This window comes from Nyctereutes procyonoides, unplaced genomic scaffold, assembly GCF_905146905.1.
Source record: "Nyctereutes procyonoides isolate TBG_1078 unplaced genomic scaffold, NYPRO_anot_genome, whole genome shotgun sequence".
Taxonomy (NCBI): domain Eukaryota; kingdom Metazoa; phylum Chordata; class Mammalia; order Carnivora; family Canidae; genus Nyctereutes; species Nyctereutes procyonoides.
In genome coordinates, this window is record NW_026575042.1 from 33,341,966 (window position 1) to 33,360,578 (window position 18,613).

Below are 18,613 nucleotides of genomic sequence, written 5' to 3' on the forward strand. Positions count from 1 at the left end.
TACCACATTTTCTTTTATCCCTTTATCAGTCAATGGACATTTGGGCTCTTTCCACAGTTCGGCTACTATTGATAATGCTGCTATAAACATCAGGGTGCATGTACTCCTTCGAGTCTGTATTTTTATATCATTTGGTTAAATACCTAGTAGTGGTATTTCTGGATTGTAGATGGTTCTATTTTTAACTTTTTAAGGAACCTACATACTGTTCTCTAGAGTGGCTGCCCCAGTTTGTGCTTCCACCAACAGTGCAAGAGGTCCTCTTTCTTTGCATTCTCATTAACACATGTTGTTTCTTGTGTTGTTAATTTTAGCATTTCTGACAAGTATAAAATGGTATCTCACCATGGTTTTTAATTGTATTTCCCTGATGATGAGTGATGTTCAGCATCTTTTCATTGTCAGTTAGCTATCTGGATGTCTTCTTTGGAAAAACATTTATTCATGTCTTCTGCCCATTTCTTAACTGGGTTATTTGGCTTTTGGGTGTTGAGCTTGGTAAGTTCTTTGTAGTTTTTGGATACTAACCCTTTAGCAGATATGTCATTTGCAAATATCTTCTCTCCCATTCCATAGGCTTTTAGTTTTGTTGTTTCCCCCATTGTGCAGAAGCTTTTTATCTTGATGAAGTCCCAACAGTTCATTTTTGATTCAGTTTCTCTTGTTTCTGGAGATGTGTCTAGTAAAAAGTTGCTACAGACAAGGTCAAGGTCAAAAAGATTGGTGCCTCTGTTTTCCTCTAGGATTCTGATGGTTTCCTGTCTCACAGTTAGATCTTTCATCCATTTTGGGTTTATGCTCCAGTATGGTATACGAAAGTGGTCCAGTTTTTTTTCCATATTGCTGTCCTGTTTTCCCAGCACTGTTTGTTGGAGACTTTTTTTTCCATTGGAAATATTCTTTTCTGTTTTGTCAAAGATTAACTGACCATATACATGTGGGTCCATCTCTGGGTTTTCTATTCTGTTCCATTAAACTCTTTTTGTGCCAGTACCATACTATATTGATGACTACAATTTTGTAATATAGCCTGAGGTCCAGAATCATGATGCTTTCAGCTTTGCTTTTCTCTTTCAAGATTGCTTTGGCTAGGGATCCCTGGGTGGCGCAGCGGTTTAGCGCCTGCCTTTGGCCCAGGGCGCGATCCTGGAGACCTGGGATCGAGTCCCACATCAGTCTCCCTGCATGGAGCCTGCTTCTCCCTCTGCCTGTGTCTCTGCCTCTCTCTCTCTCTCTCTCTCTGTGAAGATCATAAATAAAATAAAAATTAAAAAAAATAAAATGCTTTAAAAAAAAAAAAGAAAAATTCCCTTTAAAAAAAAAAAAAAAAAAAAGATTGCTTTGGCTATTTGGGACCTTCTATGGTTCCATACAAAATTGAGGTTTGTTCTAGCTCTGTGAAAAATGCTGTTGATAGAGATTGCATTAATTGTGTAGATTGCTTTGAAGAGTACAGACATTTTAACAATGTCTGTTCTTGTAATCCATGAGCATAGAAAATTTTTTTCATTTCTTTGTGTCCTCTTCAATTTCTTTCATAAGTGTTCTATAGTCTTCAGAGTACATATCTTTTACCTCTTTGGTTAGATTTATTCCTAAGTATTATATTGTTTTAGGTGCAACTGCAAATGGGATTGATTCTTTTATTTCTTTTTCTCTGTTTTCATAATTAGTATATAGAAATACAACAGATCTCTATACATTGATTTTATATCCTGTGACATTGTTAAATTTGTGTATTAGTTCTAAAAATTTTTTGTTGGAGTTGTTTGGGTTTTCTACATAGACTGTCAAGTCACCTGCAAAGAGTAAGTTTGACTTCTTCCTTGGTATTTGTATGCCTTCTAGTTCTTTTTCCTGTCTGACTGCTGAAGCTAAGACTTCCAGTACTATGTTAAATAGTAATGGTGAGAGTGGACATCTCTGTCTTACTCCTGACTATAGAAGAAAAGCTCTCAGTTTTTCCCCACTGAGTATGATACTGGCTGTAAGTCTTTTGTATATGGACTTTATGACAGTTGAGGTATGTTCCATCTACCTCTACTTTGTTGAGGTTTTTTAAAAAACAGTTCACTTTTTTATTAGAGAGAGAGAGAGGGAATCAGCAGGGGGAGAGGGAAAGGGAGAAGCAGATCCTGCTGAGCAGGGAGCCCAATGTGGAATTGATCCTATGATGCTGGGATCATGACCTGAGCTGAAGGAAGATGCTTAACCAACTGAGCAACCCAGGCACTTCTTGTGGAGGGTTTTTAGGAATAGATGCTGTATTTTGTCAAATTCTTTTTCTGCATCCATTGAGAAGATCATATGGTTCTTGTCCTTTCTTTTATTAATGTGGTGTATCACAGTGATTGATTTATGAATATTGAATCACCCTTGCAGCACAAGAGTAAATCCCACTTGAATGTGGTGAATAATTCTTTTGATGTACTGTTGGATTTGATTTGCTAATATCTTGTTGAGAATGTCTGCATCCACTTTAATCAGGGATATTGGCCCAATTCTCCTTTCTAGTGAGGTCTTTGTCTGGTTTTGGAATCAAGGTAATGCTGGCCTTGCAGAAGGAGTTTGGAAGTTTTCCTTCCATTTCTTTCTTTCTTTTTTTTTTTTTTTTAGGATTTATTTATTGATTTGAGAGAGAGAGAGAGAGCATGTGGGGGGGGGGGGAGGACAAAGGGAGAGAGAGAAGCAGACTCCCCATTGAGCATGGAAGCCTGATGCCAGGCTTGATCTCAGGAATCCAAGACCATGATATACAGTGAAACCAACTCAGACTCTTAACCAACAGAGCCACCCTGGTACCCCTTCCATTTCTATTTTTTGAAATAATTTGAGAAGTATTAAATTCGTCTTTAAATGTCAGGTAGAATTTCTCTGTGAAGCCATCTAGTGCCAGACTTTTCTTTGTTGGGAGATTTCTGATTACTGATTCAATTTCTTTGCTGGTTATGGATCTGTTCAGATTTTCTATTTCTTCCTTTTTCAGTTTTGGTAGTTTGTATGTTTCTAGCAATTTGTCCACTTCTTTCAGACTGCCCATTGTGTTGGTATATAATTTTTCATAATGTTCTCTTATGATTTATTTGTATTTCTGTGATGTTGGTTGTGATCTTTTCTCTTTCATTCATGATTTTACTTGGATCCATTGTCTTTTCTTTTTTAGTTAGTCTGGCTAGGGGTTTATCAATTTTATTAATTCTTTGAAGAATCAGTTCTTAGTTTCATTCATCTGTTCTATTGCATTTTTTGTTTCTATATCATTTATTTCTGTTCTCATCTTTATTATTTCCCTACTTCTGCAGGCTTTAGGCTTTATTTACTGTTCCTCTTTTAGATTATATATTTGAGACTTTTCTTGTTTTTTGATGTAGGTCTCTATTACAATACACTTCCCTCTTATGATTGCCTTTGCTGTATCCCAAAGGTTTTGGACTGTTGCCTAAATACTTTTTAAAATTTCTTCTTTAATTTCCTGGCTAACCCATTCATCCTTTAGTAGTATGCTCTTTAACCACCATGTGTCTGTGGTCTTTGCAAATTTCTTCTAGTGGTTAACCTCAAGTTTCATAGTGTTTGGTGTGAAAATATGCATAGAATGATCTTGATGAGGGCTGATTTGTGATCCAGTATGTGATCTATTCTGGAGAATGTTCAATATGCATTTGAAAACAATGTGTTCTGCTGTTCTAGGACGAATTGTTCTGAAAAATATCTGTTAAGTCCACCTGGTCCAGTGTGGCATTCAAAGCCCTTGTTTCCTTGTTGCTTTTTTCCTCTGCTGCTTTTAGGATCCCTTCTTTGTGTGTTTTCTGAATTTGGCTATAATACGCTTAGGTGAGGGCCAGCTTTTGTTGAATTTAATGGGGGTTCTCTGTGCTTCTTGGATTTTGATGTGTGTGTCCTTCCTCAGATTATGGAAAGTTTTCAGCTGTAATTTGCTCAAATAAACCTTCTGCCCCTTTTGCTCTTTCTTCAGCTTCTGGGAGTTGGAATGTTATTACATTTTAAGAAGTTGCTAAGTTCCGTAAGTCTACCTTTGTGATCCAATACCTTTCTTTCCCTCTTCATTTCGGCTTCATTATTTCTCATAATTTTATCTTCCATGTCACTCATTCATTAATCTGCTTCATCCATCCCCATTGTTATGATATCCATTTGGATTGGTGTCTCAGTTATAGCATTTTAAATTCGGGCCTGACTAGATTTTTATTCTTTTATCACTGCAGTAAAGGATTCCCTAGTGTCTTCTATACTTTTTTCCTAGCCAGTTAGTATTCTTATAATTGTTTTAAATTCTAGTTCAGATATCTTACTTGTATCTGTATCGATTAAGTTCCTAGCAATTATTTCTACTTCTTGTTCTTTTTTTGGGGGTGAATTCTCCATCTTGTCATTTTGTCCAAAAAAAAAAGAAGGAAAAAAGAAAAAAAAAAAAAAAGCTAGATCCTCGGTGTGTTTTGGTCTGCTTGTTAAAGGAAGCTAGATCCAAAAGATAAAATTAAAAATATGTGTATTAATAGGGCAGCCCTGGTGGCTCAGCAGTTTAGCGCTGCCTACAGCCTAAAGTGTGATCCTGGAGACCCAGGATCGAGTCCCACGTCGGGTTCCCTGCATGGAGCCTGCTTCTCCCTCTGCCTGTGTCTCTGCCTCTCTCTCTCTCTCTCTCCGTCTCTCATGAATAAATAAATTAAAATCTTAAAAAATAATAAATAAATATATGTATTAATAAAAATAAAATAAAAAATTAAATTGAGAAAATTATTAAAAGTCAATCTTTCAATCATTTTGAGTCTATTTTTGTATATGGTGTAAGAAAATGGTCCGGTTTCACTCTTCTGCATGCGGCTATCTAATTTTTCCCAAAACTATCTGTTGAAGAGAGTTTTTTCAATTGGATATTCTTTCTGGCTTTGTCGAAAATTAGCTGACCATAGAGTTGAGGGTCCATTTCTGGGTTCTCTATTCTCCATTGATCTATGTACCTGTTTCTGTGCCAGTACCATAGTGTCTTGATGATTACAGCTTTGTAATATAGCCTGAAGTCCAGAATTGTGATGCCCCCAGCTTTGTTTTTCTTCTTCAACAGTTCTTTGGCTATCTGGGATCTTTTCTAGTTCTATACAAATTTTAGGATTATTTGTTCCAGCTCTATGAAAAAAAGTTGATGGTCTTTTGATGGGGATTGCAGTAAATGTACAGGTTCTTCTACATAGCATAGACATTTTAACAATATTTATTCTTTCCATCCATAAGCATGGGACTTTTCCCATCTCTTTTGTCTTCCTCAATTTCTTTCATGAGTGTTCTATATAAACCAAAAGACAACCAATAGAATGGGAGAAGATATTTGCAAGTGATATATCATATAAAGGGCTAGTATCCAAAATCTATAAAGAACTTATCAAACTCAACATCAAAAGAACAAATAATCTAGTCAAAAAATGGACAGAAGATATGAACAGACATTTCTCCTCATACAAATGGCCAACAGACATGCAAAAAAATGCTCCACATTACTTGGCATCAGAGAAATACAAATCAAAATCACAATGAGATATACTTCACATCAAAATTAACAGTTCAGGAAACAAAGATGTTGGCGACTATGTGGATAAAGGGGAACCTGTTTACACTGTTGGTGGGAATGCAAGCTGGTGCAGCCACTGTGGAAAACAGTATAGAGGTTCCTCAAAAAGTTGAAAATACAGCTACCCTATTACCCTGCAATTGCAACACTACATATTTACCCCAAAGACACAAATGTAGTGATCCAAAGGGGCACTTGCACTCCAATGTTTAAGCAGTGCTATTTATAATAATCAAACTATGGAAAGACTCTAGATAACCACTGACAGATGAATGGATTAAGAAGATGTAGTATATATACACAATGGAATACTACTCAACCAACAAAAAGAATGAAATCTTGCCATTTCCAACAGCAGGGATGGAACCAGAGGGTATTACGCTAAGCGAAATAAGTCAAAGAGAGACGATCATTATATAATCTCACTCATGTGGAATTTAACAAAACAGAGGATTGTAGGAGAAAGAAGGAAAAATAAGATGAAATCATAGAATGAGACAAATTGTAAGGGAATCATGGGAAACAAACTGAGGGTTGCTGGGTGTGAGGGGCTGCAGAGAGCAGGTAACTGGGTAATGGACATTAAGGAGGGCATGTGATGTAATGAGGACCGGGTATTATAAAAGGCTGATGAATCACTGAACTCTACCTCTGCAACTAATAATACACTATATGCTAATTGATTTTAAATTTAAACAAACTTATAAAGGGAAAAACAATAGAAAAAAATTTTAAATAAAAATGAAATGGAAGCTACAGCCAATTTCCCCCAGAGCTGAAACTTTCTAGCACTCTATGATGAGTAGACTTGGTGTGGGCACGGGTCGTGCTGGTCTTGGGGAGGGGCCTGCTACTCTGATTCTCAGGGGGACCTAACCTAGTAGAGATGCACCTATAGGACACAGAGGACTGTGCTTGGTTTAAGAGTCTCAGGCCTCCCCAGGGTGGCAGTTTTTTCATTGAAGTAGATCAGTGCTGATGGGTGTGGGGTGCAACTGGGTTTACCCTGCTCTCTTGTTTCAAGTGTAGGGAGCTCATGCCCACCACTCCTCAGTAACTCCTTACAGATGAGCAAAAAATCACCCCTGCTGTGTCCTCAGCTTCGTGAGATCCCTGCCTTCACCTTGTCTATGTCCGAGCTCTCTGCTTGCCAGGTGGCATCACATTCTTGGATTTTACCTCAGGCGGGGCTGTTTTGAAACTCCAAACTTCAGAGACCACCTCCCCACCCCAGGCAGGAACCTGTGCTGATCCTCTGAGGGAGGGTGTCATTGTGCTATGGCCAGTTCTGGCTTGTCCCAGAAAATATCACGCAACCACGCAACAGTTAGGAGTTTATGATAAATCGGAGCACAAAGCCAGAGCTAAGGTTTGCTGCTCTCACCTGCCATCTTTGTTCCTTTGCTGGGGAAGGTGGCAGCTCATTGGTACCTGCTAGGTCTTTTGCCCCTGAAGAGGGTGATCACCTGTACCAAATGCACTTCAAGTAGGAAAACTTTCTCCCCCCGTGAACCACAAATCCCAAGACCATGCTGCCTGCTCCTCCTGGGTTTCCGCACTCCTTCCTCACAGAGAACCACTAAGGCAGATGACAGCCTCCTGAAACTTCAGATTTTACACTCCATTGCTTTTTATACCTTCCAGTAGTTCTCCATAAGCAGGGCTCCCTCTCCTCTATAGCACCTGTAGTTCTTATCTCCCCCAAATCAACCTTCCATAGCTTCTACCTTCTACAATTCTACTTGTAAGACTTGTAGTTCTGTTCTCTCAGTCCTCAGATTGACTTCTTGGGTGTTCATAATGATTTGGTATTTGTCTAGCTGCATTCAAGGGAGGAGGCAAGCTTAAGGTCTCCATACTCCTCCAGCATCTTAACTCTTCCTCCTCAAATCTCAATTTTTAAGAAACGTAAATACAACTGATACAAGACATGTGAAACCACCGATATTATAACCAACCTTATGCTAATACTTGTGGAATATAATTCAGTAACTCAGATCAATGTATCATTTTCATGTAAGATATAAAGTGAACAGACTTGTATCTATTAAAGAAATTTAATTTGCACTTAGAAATATCTTATAAAGAAAATTCTAGGGCCCAATAGTATAATAACTATCTATCTGAAGAAAAATAGTAATGATACTATTAAACTCTTACAGAAAATTAAAAAGGAGAGACTATATTACAATCCATTCAACAAAGCCAGCATTACCATGGTACCAAAAGCAGTGAGAGACATTCAATAAAATAAAGAGATTTATCTCTCTTGAACACAGAACCAAAATTCTTAGGAAAATTCAGGAAATTATATGTAACATTATATAGAAAGAATAATATATCATGACTATGAGGGTTTTATCCCAAGAATTTAAGGCTAATATTTGAATGTCAACCAATTTAATTCATATTAACAGTCTTCCAAAGAAGAAAAACTGCATTTACTGATCTCAACAGATATAGAAAAGCATTTGACAAAATCTAAGATCCAATTCTAATAAACTGTCTTAGAAAACTAAGAAAAGAAGGGAGATTTCCTCAACTTCATAAAGGGCATCTATGAAAACCTTACAATTTAACAGTCTTAATGATGAAAGACAAATTTTGCTTAGTGAAAAAAGTCAGATGAAAAAATAACAAAAACAGCATACACTTTACAATTCCAAATTTATGAAATCCTTAAAAATGAAAACAAATCAGCAAATTAATAACTGCTTGAGTATGGGGGTGGGGCTGACTGGCGGAAAGCAAGATAGGGAAGAATTACAAAATGGCAAGAGAAAACTTTTGCCATTTATCTCCACCCCTTGCTTTAGATGCCAGTCGCAAGACCTAGGCTTTTTATTACCTGTGCTTCTGACCCACAGGCTACAGATAGGAGGTTCCAATCACCTCCTCCTCCCTTAGGTTCTTTTTAAAAATATATATATATACTTCTTTATTTAAAAGAGCGCGGAAAGGAGAGAAAATCACAAGTAGACTCTGTGCTCAGCACAAAGCCTGACACCATGAGATCACAACCTGAGCCAAAACCAAGAGTCAGAAGCTTAATGACTGTGTTACGCAAGTGCCCCCTCCTTAGCTTCTTTTAATATGCTAGAGTGGCTCAAAGAACTCAGGGAAACAAATACTTACATTTACCAATTCATTAAAGGATATGATAAAGGATTTGAATCAACAGCCATATAAAGAGATACAAAGATAAGATATGAGATAAGGGAAAAAAATTTTTCACGCCCTCTATAGGTGTGCTACTCTCCTTGCAACTCCATGTGTTCAATAACCCAGAAGCTCTCTGAACCTATTCTTTTTAGTTTTTTATGGAGGCTTTACTGCATATTTATGATTAACCAAGTCACTGCCATCAGCTGATTCAACCTCCAGCCCCTCCACCCCTGCCAACTTCCCAGAGGTTGGGGGGTAGGACTGAAAGTTCCAAATGACCAAATATATATTTCTTATAAATCATTACTGTATGACTGCATGACAGGTATATGGAGGTTCTTAATTTTTTATAAAATAATTTTTCAGGGTGATATCTGAGTGGCTCAGATGGTTAAGCATCTGCCTTCATCTCCGGTCATGATCTCAGGGTCCTGGGTTAGAGCCGGTGTTAGGTTCCCTGCTCAGTGGGGAATCGACTTCTCCCTCTCCCTTTTGCCCCTCCCCCTGCTTGTGTGCGTTCATTCTTTTTCAAATACATAAAATCTTTTTTAAAAATTAATTCTTCAATAATTCATTTCAAAACTATGTAGTTATATAAAAAAGAAGATATGAAACTTCAAACAATTCATACTTGAAGTAGAAGTCTTGGACCCCCCCCCTTTTTTAGGTGAAATAAAGAATTTTTCACATAAAAAATAAAACAGGTTGAAGTAAAATGCTGTAAAATGAAGTAAAATGTAACAGACAGAAACTCAGGAATGAGGAGAAATGTATATGGTACATTTGTGAGTAAATATAAGCAGTTTTGTTCACTAATTTTGAAGTTTCCTAAAAAGATAGGTGGCTTTATTTTTTTAATTGGTTGACCTAGTTCCCCAAATCCCAAACTTCTTGAACTTTAGGATTTGTGTGTGTGTGTGTGTGTGTGTGTGTGTGTGTGTAGTGGTTGTGTAGTATGTGTAGTCTGTATCCCTATCAGGTTGCATAGTGTCTCTCTGTCTTTTTTAATCAGCTCTTAAACAGATTTTTCCTGTGCAATTTTATCATTCAGGTTCTAATAGTTCCATTACCCATGAAGGAAGTTAAGTTCAAGTTTATTAAATTTGCCTGAATTTCCTAATAATATAAAAGGCACAATTTATTAGATAACAGTGAACTATTTTCTGGGTTGCTCAGTAGGGCACCGTATTTTTTTCCTTTTTTCTTTTTGACCTCCTTCACTCATTTCTCCTACCTATTCTGCTCTGGCAATCACCAATCTGTTCTCTGCATCTATGAGCTTGGTTTTGTTTTGTTTTTTAAGATTCCACATATATCAGCACAATACTTGTCTTTCTCTGGCTTATTTCACTTAGTATAATGCTCTTGAGATCCATTTATATTATTACAAATGGTAAGGTTTCAGGATTTTTTAATGGCTGAGTAATATTCCATTGTATATATACTACAATTTCTTTATCCATCTACAGGTTGTTTTTATATTTTGGCTATAGTAAGGATACAATGAGCATGGGGGTGCATATATCTTTTTGAGTCAGTGTTTTTCTTTGAGAACCAGAAAGATCAAAAGGTATTTTTATATTTTGAATTGAATTCAAATTCAAATTAATTGAAATAACTGAATTAAAATGTTTAAGTTAAAATGTGAAAGTTACGTTTCTTTTTTTAAAAACGATTTCCCTGTTTTAACTAACTTTTTAAATTAACTGGCCAATTAAAATCTCAAATGTGTCTAAAAACAGTTCTCTATTATCTATCTACCTTAACACATATCATACCATGCGTAATTAACAGAAGGTAACAAGTATATGTATATAATTAATTCTCCATGAAGTACGCTGTTTAATAATGTAGTTGGTAATTTAAAAGTTCACAGAGGGATCCCTGGGTAGCGCAGCGGTTTGGCGCCTGCCTTTGGCCCAGGGCCCGATCCTGGAGACCTGGGATCAAATCCCACATCAGGCTCCCGGTGCATGGAGCCTGCTTCTCCCTCTGCCTGTGTCTCTGCCTCTCTCTCTCTCTCTCTGTGACTATCATAAATTAAAAAATAATAATAATAAATTAAAGAAAATAAAAAATAAAAGTTAACAGAAAGACAAATTAAACTTGTTTGTCAGGGAACATACCAAAAATACTTTGCTTCTACTTTCATGTATATAGCTGAAGGTAAAAAAGTGCTGTTGATTATTTACAGAGGTGCCCTTTTCTGTCAACTTTTCTCTTATCTTCACAGAGGTATTTTTAAAAGACTGTTGATTAATCTGACCATGGAACAAGATAAGTATCACAGGGCAAGAAGTAGGACATTAAAATGTTTTCAAATACCAAGACAGTCACATTTTATTAAAGGCCATGTTAACTTAATGATTATCATATTAATTAATATTCCATCAGTACAAATGCAAGTATACTGAATGTCTCTAACAATATATGTTCTGAATTTTTAAAAATGTGGTAATGGTACAACTTCCTTCACAAGAACAGTATGACATTTATTTAGCCTTTTCATTTTTATAATTATCTAAGTCTACACAGAAGCAATAAATTAAGTTAAAAATCTAAAGTGATTTATAAAATTCCTTACCGGTATCTATGAACAAATATACCCTTAAAAATAGAGTTCATCATATTTTCAATTTCATCCTGGTTTTCCTGTAGCTGAAATAAAAAAAAAATTAATCCTGATTTTATTTGAAATGCACAGTTTCAGTTATTTTTAATTCCCGGTTCTTCTTATTCTTAGTAATTACCAGTTCTTTTTTCTCACTTATTATTCAACAGATGTCTGAAATTACTTACTTCAACAGCTTTACTACACTGATGTTAGAACCTTTGTCTCTCTTTACAAATACACACAGTGACTAACAGGAGTAGTGTTGCTGTGGTCCCAAATTTGGAAAGAAGCCCCTATTTCTATACCTCTTCTAACAAAGTCAGGTCCCTGGCTTGTTTTGCCTCTTTTTGTAACAGATCATCCTTGATTGTAACATTTGCCACAGTAAAAGAAAATATTCTATCTAAAATATCCAAACGTTACTCTCATCTGTTTAGCTCATAATGAGAGTAGGCCAAGTTTCCAATTTAGAAGGTAGACTAAAAGATAAGAAGGACCCTCATTAGTGGTGGAACGCACGGAAAAAAACAAACAATACAGTAATGATATAAGATTCAGGTAATACTACTGAATAAAGTTTGAGCTTATTCACTGCTCAACAGGAATAAAAGCAATGATATAAAATTACATTCCAAGTGATATTTTTTATAATCTGTTCTGCAGTTAATACTCAGTGAAATATTTGCTTTTATTACATACAAGAATGTGAAAATAAAACTCCTTCTCCTTCAGACTTCTTTCGCTATATGATTTCAAGTTTATGAAAATAAAGTTGGGAATCCTTACACAGTAAAAAATTCAAATTACTGCAATTTATTTTAAGTTTTAAAAATTACTTTTCCTGCATTTATTATATAAAAAATTATGAGACATACAGTTTGGTTAGTAGTATTTAGTAATGTACTACTCCAAATTTTACTTTCACAATATTTCAAGTATAGTATTTATTATCATTTTAATTGTGTTCCTTAGAAACTCATATGATGAAGTCCTAATGCCTCAGTACCTCAAATCTTATTTGGAAACACGATTGTGGCAGATGTAATTAGTTAAGATGAGGTCATTCTGGATTAAAGTGGGCCCCAAATCCAATAGGATTGGTTTCTTTATAGAAAGGAGAGAGTTAGAGACAGATACACAAGGAAGTCATGGAAAAAACGGAGTTATCCTCCACTTCTAGCTTATAGAACCATGAGACTATAAATTTGTTCTTTTAAGCCACTCAGTTTGCTCTATTTGTAACAGTAGCCCTAACACCCTAATAGACTACAAATGATAACTTAGACATAAGTTTGCTGCTTCCTGTTGCCTGTACAACCCATTATTCATTGATAATTTACTTACAGCAATATATTATTCTTTTTCCAAGTTAAAATACAGACTAATACTGTACATTTAAAATTTTATTTCCTAATGGACAGATTCAAAATGTTATCTACTAAAAAGCCAGTTTAAAACACTTTCAGCATATATATGAAAATCTCAGTGTAAAACTGGGACCAATTTTATTCACAGAAATACTTTATCACCTAGTATGAAGACTTTGGCTTCCTTCTGGAAATGCCGCTTTGCTGGCCCCCAGCTCTGATCTTAGTATTTATTATGCTTTTCACAGCTTGATAATCCTTCTGAGTTACCTAACCTCCAGATTACCTTCTTTCAAAAGTAGGATTGTTTTAGGATTTTCTTCTATCATCAGACAGCATTCAGATAATTGGCTGACCATTCCAGGTTAATTTGAAAAGTCTGAGATCACATAATCTAACTTAAATAAATTTAAAAAATGCACATATGCCTTTTTACAGATAGTACGAAACATGAAACTTACCTCTTTCCGTTTCTGAAGAAGTAGCTCCAACCTTTCATTGGCTCTCTTCCCAATCATTTTATTTCTTTCAGCTTCATATTGTCTTTGTGTATTATCTTGATGAATACTGAGGTTTAAGGCAACATTCACCAATGCAGTCATGAGCTTCATGGCTATGAAATTAAGGAAGATGATGGTATTCACCTATTAATCAGATCTTTATCCATAAGATTACAAATTTATAATGGAAATGGATGAAGGAAAGAAACGACTCAGTTTCTATGTTTTATAACTCAGTCATAAATTAAAAAATGAAACTTATTTTACAGAAATAAAGTCATCATCTTAAGCTGTTTTTCTGTGCCTCAGTGTCTCTATAGCTTGGTTCATTAATATTTCCCATTTAAAAACAGCCTCAAAAATAAAATAAAATAAAAAAACAGCGTCATCCTAATTATCAATAAGTAAGAAAGATTTAACAACTCCTCTTCCCCACCATCAAATATGCATACTTTAGTAAGGGCGTACTAATCATGTCTATTAGAACTCTCTTCTGACCACGAATTCTGTGTATACACAATCGCTTTTTCAATACCTTTATTTAGACACTTCAAAGATGCCTTAGATGTTTACAATCAATTCATGATCTTTACTCAGAAAGATGGGTTTTCTGCTTGCTGTTCCTCACCTCTGTGAATATAGCATAACCTTCAAACCCTGAAATACATATTCTATCAAACTCATTAATTAAAAATTTATCCTGTGAATTTCCGATTGACCTATTTTCCCACACTGTTAATGTACTTTTATTTTTAAATTTAAATTCAATTAATCAACATATAATGTATTATTGGTTTCAGAGGTAGAGGTCAGTGACTCTCAGTCCTATATAATACTCAGTGCTCATTACATCATGTGCTCTCAATGTTCACTTGTATTCGCAAATCTTTAAAAACTTTCAAACTTCTATTTCAAGTCATCTGAGAAACAGGTATGACACAAACCTTAAACTTTTCTCTATTCATATTTATTTTCATTATTGAAATGATGATAGTGTAGAAAATATCGGAAAGGAATAAGAGAGTTTGTGCAGGTAAAGTAACTTCCCTTTTTTTTTCTTCTAGGTTATTTATTTATCTGCAAATATGAATGAATGTACAGTTATAAAAAAATGAACCAATTAGTGTTTTAGAATACTGATCTGATTATCTGCAAACATACCCATAACTATATATAAGCATGCATTTCTCTTAAAACTTCACTATTTCCCTTTAATTACACATAAATATACATGTTATCTGTATCTATTACCTACACATACACACAATTGTTAACCTGAAACTATCTGTATTTTTGCCAATTCCATATTATTAGTGACTGCTGCCCTTCAGCTAAAATAGAAGATATAAGCAAATGTATTTAAGTTAGTGACCACTTAGAAATACATTTAATTAAAGTATTTCTTAATATACAGTGTCTCAAATAGTAAACAAGAAATATTCTTGCTTCAAAATACAGTCTACTGATTTTACAATATTTCACACATTGTCAACAGGATATCTGATGATACTATGAAAGTTAAAACCACTTTTTAAACTAATCTGTATAAAAAAGAGAATAGCTCAAAGACAAGAGGGATCTGGGCCATTCACAATACCCAAGTCAGAGATAATAATGTGACAGAGTTTGCCCTGAGGATACAAAATCATACCAATGGAAAAAAAAAACACAAAATCATACCAATGGAGCTTAATTCAGTAAATACTTCTAGATCCCCAAAACAAAATTACTTGTAGATGAAGGAGTCAGAAAGCATTAAAATTAACATGAACCCTAGCTGGGATTCACTAGAGGAAACCAAGACACAGAATTCTTCAATTTAAAGATTTTTGCTTTTGGTGTGTCTTGGTGAACTCAGTAGGTAAGCGTCTGCCTTGGCACAGGTCATGATCTAGAAGTCCTGGGATCTAGCCCTGCATTGGGCTCCCTGCTCAGCAGGAAGTCTGCTTCTCCCTCTCTCTTTGCTCTTCCCCCCAACTTGTGTGTGCATGTGCACGTGCTCGCTCTCTCTCTCTCTCTTAAATAAAATTTTTTTTAAAAAAGGACTTTTGCTTTTAGCTATTTATCTCCTTGTAATCCCAGATCCCAAACTCCCAATTGCCATTGTGTGTAATGACCCTCCTCCCATCCTAGATACATAAACATAAAAAATCAACATACTAAAGCAAATAAAAATGCAAAATGATCAATAAATTTTCACAGAAGTATTAGGATAGAACACTATTTACTGAGATAAAATGCTTATTGATCTGTAAAACTTAAGCTTTGGAAATTTTCATTTCACATACCAACATACTAGCAAATAAATAGCTACTGAAGAAAAGACTTTTAATTTAATGACACAGACATCACATGGGGATTGTGATATCTGACTGAGTCCAGTGAAAAAGACTCCTTCCTGCACAGAGGGAACACTAATTAAATTTTACTGGTATTTCTAAAGGAACTATTTTATAAATTAATAATCCTACAGGAATTCAGCCTGGATTCTGTGATACCAGCTTTGAAATAGTCTCTACTTGTTTACCAAAGAGAAAAATACTGTTTTAGCCTTTGAATTTTAACTGGTGGCTATAGAATGGCAAACTTGTTTAAGTGCTGTGCTACTCATAATATGGTCTGGAAATAGGTGCTGACCACAAATACTTTGTTAACAGTTCATTATCAGTACAAATTTGCAAGTAAGCTTTTAGAAATTTTTATAACAATCTGACAGTGATCTTATATCCACGGACTCCAATAATAAAATGATACTAAGAAACATATACTTCATTTTATTCCATTTCACAAAAGTATTAGGTTGTAACAGATTGATAATTAAAAAACTAGTCTTTTACCACAGAGAGTTCAATAAACACTAATTTAGTGCTTCCTTACTCATTTATCAATTCAACATGTACTTAGCACTGTTCCATGAATTAGAATTACAAAAGTGAATGAGACAAGAGTACCTGCCTCATGATTATTATATTCTAGTGTGGAGCAGACAATAAACAGAAACAGAATATACAAATGAAAAAAAGTATGTCAGTTAATGAAAAATCTATAAAGAAAAATACGAGATGATTTTTTAAAAGTATAGTAAAAAAAAAATTAGAGTAAAAAGGGTAGTCAGGTAGGAAGCCTCTCTGCAGAGCTCACATATCAACATTGAGGAAATGAGCATATGATTATATGACACAAAAGTGTTCCAGGGAGAGGGAGTAAAAAGTATGAAGGTTATGAGATAAATTGTTATGATGAGCGCACTCATAAAAGAGCAAGGGATTTGGTGTGGCTGAAGCACAAAAACAAGTGAGGGTAAGGAAGAAATCAAGAGGCCAGGTTACGAGAGTTCTACTAGGATCTAGTTATGACTCAGGAATTAAATTCAAATGAGGTAAGACCCACTGGAAAATATAGTGTGAGTGGGAAATAGTCTGATTTACATTTCAAACTGTTGTGTGAACAGATTATAGAAGAGTAAAAGTGGAAAAGAAAAAGGGAGACCAAATAGAAGAACATTGAGAGCTGAAAATATTTTGGCAAAAGTCTGCAACGATGATTCTCAAGTTGTTGGCTTTCAGTAAAGCAATACTGGCTTAGATTAAAATGATCTCATTTTGGTAGAGAGATTTTTTTTTTTTTTTTGGTAGAGAGATTTTGAAGGTAGAGCTAAAAAAAAACCATGACAGATTATAACGTAGGAAATAAAAGAAAAGGCAAGGGTAATTAGAAAGCTTTGTGCTTATTAGGTATCTAAGTGGAATAACATTTGGAAGCCATCATCAAAGTCATTGTTATTGGGGCTCCCAGGTGGCTCAGTCTGTTAAGCGTCTGCCTTTGGTTCAGTCATGATCCCAGGGTCCTGAGATCAAGCCTGAGATCAAGTCCCGAGTCTGGCTCCCTGTTAAGGGAGGAGCCTGCTTCTCCCTCTCCCCTCTGCTTGTGCTTGCTATCTTTCTCTCAAATAGAAAAAGTCTTTTAAAAAAAGACATTGTTACTTAGAGCCATAAAACTAGACAGTACATCTGACCAATGAACAAACTACTCAGTCATCAGAAAAAATGAGCCATAATTTATTTGATATTTGTTATATTTGAAGGTATTTGTTTTTTTCTGTTTTGGGGTGTTTTTTATTTTTTTTTAAGGATCTTTTAATTTATTTATTCATGAGAGACACACACAGAGAGAGAGAGAGAGGCAGAGACACAGGCAGAGAGAGAAGCAGGCTCCATGCAGGGAGCCTGATGTGGGTCGATCCCAGGACTCCAGGACCACACCCTGGGCAAAAGGCAGGCACTAAACCGCTGAGCCATCCAGTGATCCCCAAGATATTTGTTGAAGAATACTTCATTATATACTTCACAATTCTATCAAGTATATTCTAATTATTCCTTTTGTACATAGAAGAAAACTGAGCCCAAGATCAGCTAAGAGACTTGCCAGTTACACAGCCAGTAACTGGCAGAGACAGAATTTGATTACAGGCAGTCATGCTCCATAGTCCAAGTTCTTAAGTTCTACATCATACTGCTCTCAATGAATATGTATGTGCCATTATATTCATAATCTCTGGAAAAAATATATGAGACTGGCAACTTTGGTTGCCTTCAAGGAAGAGAATTTGATGGCTGAGAGCCATGGGTGGAAGAAGGACATTTTACTATATAGTTTTTTATTCTGAATTTTAAATCATGTGGCTGTATTACCTCTTCCACTATCACTTTTTGGCAGAAATAGTAAAACTATGGAATTGGTTTTCACTTTATTCAGTAAAGAGTGAGAATAAAAACAAAAGATTAAAGGGCTTAAAACTTGAGTTCTGAGATAATTCAATCTTTACAGTTTAGCTTTCAAAGATCCACTCAAACAGTGTATTCCAGAAAACAAGTGAAGATAGTGATTTCAGATGGAAGCAATAACTATGTCTACTGAGAGAGAAAGATGACGTTTGGGAGCTTCCCAGTGATTTGGACAATAAAAGGTAATTGCTGACTGCAACAAAAGCAGAGGCAGTAATATGGCAGAAAAAGAAAACTATTTGGAGTGGGTTTAAAGAGAGCAGGAGGAGAGTAAGTAAAGATATCAGTGGATGATGAACAGAAATAGTTAAGATTTGCCATAAAGAACAGTAGAGAAATGTGAATGTAGCTAGAAGGGAATGGGGAAACAAGGGAGGATGTAATGGTCAGTCTTACTGTCAAATAATTCAATTATTTAATCAAACACTAATCCAGGTATTACTGTGAAGGTATTTTGTAGATATGGTTAACATCTATAATCAGTTGATTTTAAGTAGAGGAAATTACCTTCAATAATGTGGTGGGTTTTCTCTAGTCACTTGAAAACTCTAAGAACAAAATAATGAGGTTTCCTAGAGAAGCAATTTCTGCCTCAG

The 18,613-nt window shown here is 35.4% G+C and overlaps 1 protein-coding gene across 1 annotated transcript in view; it reads right to left on the reverse strand.

Annotated features, from left to right (window-relative positions):
- Positions 1-18,613, reverse strand: part of STAG1 (stromal antigen 1) — a 397,763-nt gene that overhangs the window by 139,484 nt on the left and 239,666 nt on the right. Inside the window, exons 8-9 of the mRNA XM_055321295.1 lie at positions 13,195-13,346; positions 11,337-11,410 (exon numbers count right to left, since the gene is read on the reverse strand). Of these exons, the coding sequence (XP_055177270.1) occupies positions 11,337-11,410; positions 13,195-13,346 (226 nt within the window). The remainder of the gene's footprint in view (positions 1-11,336; positions 11,411-13,194; positions 13,347-18,613) is intronic.